The sequence below is a fragment of the Cavia porcellus genome, unplaced genomic scaffold (genome assembly GCF_034190915.1).
Source record: "Cavia porcellus strain 051 isolate PalLab524CR breed Dunkin Hartley unplaced genomic scaffold, mCavPor4.1 scaffold_3, whole genome shotgun sequence".
Classification (NCBI taxonomy): Eukaryota; Metazoa; Chordata; class Mammalia; order Rodentia; family Caviidae; genus Cavia; species Cavia porcellus.
In genome coordinates this window covers 90001868-90009379 of record NW_026947486.1, presented here as the reverse complement: position 1 = coordinate 90009379, position 7512 = coordinate 90001868, and the positions used below count along the sequence as shown (strand labels likewise).

Here is a 7512-nt window from a genome sequence, read left to right as displayed (position 1 = left end):
ATGATGACTTTAGTAGATCACTTACTCAGTGATGCTCTATAAACAAAAGTCCATGAAAGGCTGATACTCGCGCTAGGCTAATCTAAAATATCAAACCAATGAATTACTGTGTCAAGGAGGTGTTGGAAAAGGAATCTAAAGTTATAAAAGTCTATTAGCTAATATCATTGCAGACAATATCCCAAACCTAAAAACTTTAGAACACTCAGGTAAATGAGGTATTTAGGACCCAAATAAATATGGTCAGAAAGGAACATCATGAAACTTCGTAGTCAAAATTCTAGGAAGTCGTAATAAAGACAGAATGCAAGCCATTAAAGGCTGACGTCACCAAGATCCCCGGAAGTGCCTCCTCAGAGAGTGGAGGCGGCGGAGGTGTAGGCCGCAGAGGCAGAGGCCCCTGGCGTTTGTACCATGTTTCATGGCTGACAGAAGACATGACATGGGATCTAACGGGCGACGTGACAATGAGAGACTTTCCAGAACACGAGGACCACCTCACAGTCTTCCCAATGATCGCTACCTTAGCATATTTAACAATGTGCCAAGGCAACCACCACAGCTGGGAAGCGAACGACCACGACTAAAGACACCACCTCTCCGTGGGGAGAAAGCAAGACTGCTAGACAGAACTGGTGAAGGAAGCTACAATAGATATTACAATTTTTCCGGTCACCAAGAATATGACAAGGGCCAAACATCTGCTCCTGTTCAAAGAAATGTTCCCCCTCAGAAAGGAGATGATACTCGCGATCAATGGTCAAAATATAATCCTTCTGCCAGCCCCCAGAGTTATTACAGGGATGAGAGAGATAGCTGTACAAGACAAAGTTTCTACTCTTTCAAGTATACCAAAGACCAGTCTCCTCATACAAAGGATCCTAAATTTTTTGGAGAGTCACTCTTAGGCCAAGAAGCTTCTCCTGTCAGTAACAGGAGGTACACTCCAGTCCAAGGAGAAAATTACTCTGTTGAACAGCCTCAGGATGCAAGTGAAAAAAGAAGGGTCGTGATGTTGGACACAAGATACATTTCTCTCCGAAATTCTGAACCAGCTACTTCATCAAAGGTGTTAGAAGAAAAATCCAGCAGGCTAACTGAAAAGGAGCTTTGTGAAGCTGTAAGGGCGTGGGCTGCCCAAACCTCTGAGGCATCACAGGAAAGTGGCATCTCTGAATTCGAGGAGGAACTTACAAGACCATTATTCAGGAAGCATCCAGTCCCACCACCAGCAGATGCGGAAGACAGCACAAAAGTATCTGAAGATAGCCAGCTCGGCAGTTCCTTTAAATCAATAGACTCAAAAGTCAAAGAGGTTGAAGACGTTTACCAACAATACAGTGAAACTTTTGGGATGGTGGTGAGAAAGTTGATTGAAAAGGATCCTTCACTAGAAAGGCCTATACAGTTTGCACTGAGTCAAAATTTACAAGAAATAGGTGACCGGCTTCTTAAAGATCTCAAAGACTTTATTGCAGAGTATCATGCTTCTGAAGATATTGGAGAGTCTTCTTAAGGGCTATAGTGGTCAGGCAAAAAGAAAATTAATTATTTTATTCCTGCAGTGTTGAAATCCTTAATGTATGGACTGTTTGCAATGAAGAGAAATATTCATGAGTTTCCCATATCAAATAAAGATCTAACACAGTCTGTTTACAGTGTTTGACTTAGGTTTTTTTTCCACATGTTATATCCACTAATGTGTATAACTCTTCCACTCCCATAATGATGGTCAGTTAATTGTATACACTTTGAAGAAGCAGTCCTGGAGGGCAATTTTCTATACTTTCTCATGTTGCATAATCTCCCAAGTGTGTGATTCATTTGAACACATGAGTGTAATTTCCAGGTTAGAAATCATTGCACCTGAACATTGGTAGTCTTTTTACATTTCATAATGAGTGATGCCATGTGGGAATATTGAAGACTGATTTGTGATTTTTATTAACTTGTTGCTTGTCTTAAGCTTCATGAGATACGATATGCTAAAAAAGGCCATCATAATAAAGAATACTTTAGTATTTTTAGAGAATATTTACTCTGAGAATAATTTTAGAGAATATTTACTCTGAGAATAATTCTCATTTGATGTTAACAGAAAAATTAAAAGCTAAAATACATCAGAATTTTTTTTTAGTAAAAACTCAATATGTCCCTTCTATCAAAATAATGCTCAGGTTTTTAACTACCCTGATTTCTTAGTTTCATCAAAAGACTAAGAGAAAGAGCAAGCTGAGATGGAAAGTGAGGAGCATTTGTCAACCCTTTTGAGTAACGGTTTTAAGAGAAGTAGGATTTTGTTTTTATAAATCCAAATCCTTATCTCAATGCTTGGAATGAAATTATTTACAGATTTTGGAGAGTGACCTTTTAATCTTTTGAGGTCTTTGTTCTGTTAACTTTGAGAGGTACTGAATCTTCCCTAAGTGTTCTTAATAATCACAGATTATTTTTGAATCTTATCTAGGATCTTAGGGATAGCTCACTTATTTCTTAGCCTCTTCCAGCAACGCAGTGGCACTGAATCAAAATTTGTAATTTATACTTAGTCTTTCCTAAGTGTTCTTGGGTAAAAACACAGCAACATAGACTGTAAGTCCTGCACAGTATGCTTTACAAAGAACTCTGGGTAAGTAGTTCTTTATGAGTGAGCCAACAAGTCATAGATTTTTAAAAGAATTTTAACTAGGATCATTGGCGCAGTTCACTGGTTTCCACGCTCTTCAAGCAAGCCAGTCACACTGAGCCAAAATATATGATTTTGTGGCATTAGAAGAAATCATGTTTTATCATTATTTCTCTACTTTATTCTTTTTGTCTTTCCATTTCAAAAGTTTTGCTATCACTTTGTGTCCTCTGACATTATGTAAAAAGCTATTCCAAAGCACAATAAGATTACATTAAAAGTGAACATAGCAGTATAGTTTTAAAGATCTTATGCCTCAAAATAATTGTTATGCCATTCCACAAACTTAGAAATAATGTAAGGCACATTTAATTTTTATTTAAATTTTTCAAGTGAGATTATCTTGAACATTAATTTTTGCCAATAAGATCAGTTGTACTTATCTTTTATAAAATATAAGTCAAGTGAAATTCCAAGATTATGATAACCTAAAAAATTAGCCCTCAAGTTGATGGTAATGAAAATTTTTTTCAAAAAGAGTATCTAAATAAATTCATGACCATTGTTATGGATTAAAATGTGGTAGTCAACTTAAAGCTAGCTGAATTAAATCACAATTTTTCTGAGCTTAGAAGCTCCACCTGAGGAAAGTTCTCTGCATAGAGCCATGGAGTAGAAAAGAGGCATTGAGGCATTGAGGCATTGAGCCATTGTGCGTTCACCTACGTGTTGCTGTTTGAACCACTGGTTTTCCTGGGCAAGCTCTGGTCCTTATATCAAGCATTACATCTTGGCTCCAGAAGGGAACACCTATCTGTCTAATTTCCAGGATGAACTCATGATGTTGCCTTTCCGGCATGTACTGGATTGTGCTTATCATTGGTGGAGCTGAGTACCTCCATATCCCTAAGGAAGACTATGGTGCATTTCATGACAGCCCGGATCTTTATTTTTAGTGTGACTTCTGAGCTCTAGTGTAGAAACGTCAACCTACCAGCGCAGCTCCCTCAATTCACTGACACAGACATTCTAGCCATTCTAGGCTTTGGGCCTTCCCAGCACAGATCCATAAAAGAGACTGTCAAGACTCATTCCAGTGCGCTCTAGACCTCCAGCTGGTCTTGTGAGAGGCACTGTCATGAGCTCTGGGTCTTCATCTAGATTCAAACTGGACATTGCTGTGGCGTTCAGGCAGTACATTTAATATTCTATGTCTTTGGTGTTGTGGATATATGTCCGACACATTCTTGTCTTAACTCTGGATGACCACCATAAAATAATGCTATAAATTCCATGTGCTGATTTTAGTTGTTCTCTTCATAACCCCTGACTCCAACAGAAATTGCTACCAGGAGAGTAGGGTCATTGTTGTGTTGTTGCCTGATCATGTGAATTATGACCCTTGGAAATTAATTTAGAAGACTCTTAGAAACTGGCCAAAAAGACAGTCCTTGTATGCTGTGTACTCTTTTGCAGACTCTGGTTGGAACCTGAAAAATCATAGTACTAATGGAAATGCTGCCAGTTAAGATGAAATTTGAGATTCTTTTGTTGAGAGGGACAGCAATGACTGACTGCTGGAGTACAGGTAATATATTGTGCTTTGGCTGAAAGTTGGTCTTCATTTTGTTTGTATTTAGAGATGGCTGGAAAATTTAAGTGTAGTCTACTGTTGAGATGGTAGCAAGGTTGCTTTAGAGAGGTTTTGAGCAGACCTATGTTAGAAATTTAGAGCAAAAAGCCAGTAGAATAATTTCAACCTTTGGCCAGAAAGAAGGCTCTAGAGGAACTGTGGATTGTGGAGATGAAACCGAGGAAAACAAATGTTTAGAAGAAAAAGACAATAGAAAAATAAAGTGTATATTTAAATTTCAGGAGATCCTTATATTTTATTTTTGCATTCCATCAAAAGTTGATGAAAAACAAGGACTCTCATTGTGATTGTTCTTTTAGTTTGATTTCAATGTTGTTTTATATGTTTGTAACCAGGTTAATTAATCAAAGTACTGTGTTTTAATGTTGAACTTTGGTTACCCTTTAAAGTTTTTTTTTGGTGCAGGAAAGCCGTGTATACATAATTGTTGTATTAATGCAAATCTCAATAGGATAAGATATGGGAACTTTCACAATACTGCCAGTAAAGTCAATAGTTTAAAGAAATGTGTGAGGTTACTAAGTTGAGAAAAGGTTGATTGCTATGTCCCCTCTGGAGGGGAAGACATGTGCTGCTTATTCTCCGGGATGAACTCATCATGTTTGCTTTCTGGCATGCACTGCACTGTGCTTATTGTTGAATGGGGTTGGGGACCTCTGTATAGCTGAGAATGGCTGTTGTAATTTCAGCACCGCCCTGTACTTTGTTTTGAGACTTCTTGGCTCCAGCACTGAACCCCCAAAATACTATTACAGTGCTTCACCTTGCTGGCATAGACTTTCTAGTTTTACTGCTATCCTTAGGGCCTTCCCTGCACAGCTTCTAAACAAGACTGGCATGAGTTCTTTTTTAGGCTCTACACCTCCAGTTTGAATTTTGGGATGCATTGTATGAGCTCCAGGCCTCCATCTAGACTCATACAGGACATTACTCTTGGACTTAGGCCTTTGATTAAATATTTTATGTCTTTGGTGTTGTGCACAGATGTCCTACCATTTCTTTTGTTAACTCTGGGGGACCATCATAAAATTATGTTATAAATTTCATGTCCTGATTCTAATTGTTCTCCTCACAACAGATGACTACAATAACCACCAAAACCAGCACTGCAGATAATACTCATAAAAAAAATGTAAACAGATGCATCAAGGCACATATCCTCATAGTCCAAAGGACGTAACACACCGAACTGAATAGTAGTTAAACAAGTTGAAAAGAAAAAGTAAACAACAATGAAAAATTAACACAGCAACAGGAATGACACAAACTGTCACCCTGGAACAACAACAACAACAACAACAACAACAACAACAACAACAACAAAAACCCTAATTGTATGCTTCACGTTTCTGTGTGAGACCCACCTCATCCATTAAAAAAGCAAACAGACATAAACTGAAAAAATAAATTATGGAAAACATTTTCCAGGTAACCAGTACAGAAAAAAAAAAGTGACAGAGTGTAGATTCTAATTTCACACAAAGTAGACTTCAAATCAAAACTTATCATCAGAAGAGACAAAGAAGTTCACAGTACATATTGGGAAAGATAGTAGTTCAAATAGGAAGATACAATTTTAAATATATGTGTACCAAATTTGGTGCACCCAATCAATGAAACAGAAACTGCTAGGCATAAAAGGCAAAAAAAAAAAAAAAATACACACAAATACATTCATAGTGGAAGACTCCAATACTACTTTTTCTCAAATTGGTCATCCAATAAAATCTCAAAACACTTTAAAGTTTACAAGTACAGATAGACATCTGTGTAGAAATACACATGCAGTATCACACAAATATGAGTAATGTGTTGAAACTGGAAGAATCATGATAATCTCTGGAGAAAAATCTTTGATTAGTACTTTTGAAAAATGCTAAAAAAGGAGCAAAAATTATATATAATTATCAATGCACATTAGTAGATGCTCATGTTATGACAGAAAATACATCTTTATTTCTCTAATTCTAAGTCATATAATTTATGATATTTTATTGTGGATTGGTCAGACCCACAACACCCAAATGTGTGGATAGCAAAGGCTTAAATAAAAGAAATGATTGATATGACATTAGGGATCCAGGAGAATCAAATCCTCTTTCAGAATTTAAGATTCTCTGTGGGTTGAGACAAGGAATTTCTCTGGGAAAACGGTATTTATTTGGTTTTCAAAAAAAAGCATGGAGATACTGAGAAAAACTCATCAGAACCTTCGGAGTCACTTAAGATACTCTTCCAAGCAGCAGATTATGCTTATTGAGGAGATCTATATTGTTTCCATGTTGATGTTTATTGCAAGAATGGAACCTGTGACTAAAATCTAGATTTTGGTAGTAGATTTTGGAGCCATGTGTCCTTAGCTGTGGCTCTATCTTGTCCTTTGAAGGATCATGGCATCCAGCCCATTATAAGCTTCAGTCAGGGCCAGTGATTCATAGAATTTCACTTACTATTAATCTGCTGCCAATCTCCAGACAATGGATTTATGCCTTAGACACACTCACAAGCAAACGTAGAAAGCCAATTGGTTAATTTTAAATCCTGCTCAGAGAAGCTTTGTAGAGACCTCCATCACTAACAGACAAAAAATGATTTTCAGTATTGGTAATGATGAATCTTTTACGTGTAACATCTCATTTAAAGGCCACAATGTCCAATCAACATAGGAATATTTGTAAAATTAATAATCCTTGATTTTACAATGAGCAAACTGATGCATAAAATAGTCATACAGTTGGAAAGTATGCAAACCAGAAGTTAGATTGAAGGACTCTATCTAAAAGCATCATCTCCTCCACTATGCCTTTTTACAATAACAACCAAATATTTCATAAATAGTGATTTTGCATAGTAAAAACCAACTACATTTGAACACAATTGAACTGTATGTGAAATGAGTTTGCACTTTTTAAATTAATAACTTTAAAATTGTTTCAAGTCTAAATAATGTATTATTGTAATTGTTAACTTTATTGTTTATGATGAGTATCCTTCAAGTAATATAAAGGCATAATAATTCAGGTTAGTTTGAAAATTTTTGAAAATCAGTATAATATTGACCTTGTTTGGGGTCACTGTTCATCTTTGGCATCACTGAAATCTTTGCTAACTGCTGATTACTGCAAAATCACAATCTCCTGAATCTTTGCTGCTCACTGGAAGTTAAAAATATACTAAATTATTTGAAATTTACAAAGGAAATTAAATTCACTAAATACATCCATTAATTTCA

General features: G+C 36.4%; 1 protein-coding gene across 1 annotated transcript; it reads left to right on the top strand.

Annotated features, from left to right (window-relative positions):
• Positions 1-442: 442 nt before the first annotated feature.
• Positions 443-1516, top strand: LOC100726726 (periphilin-1-like). Its single transcript, XM_063245587.1, has one exon. The coding sequence runs from the start codon at positions 443-445 to the stop codon at positions 1514-1516; it is 1074 nt and encodes a 357-aa protein (XP_063101657.1).
• The last annotated feature ends 5996 nt before the right edge of the window (positions 1517-7512 follow it).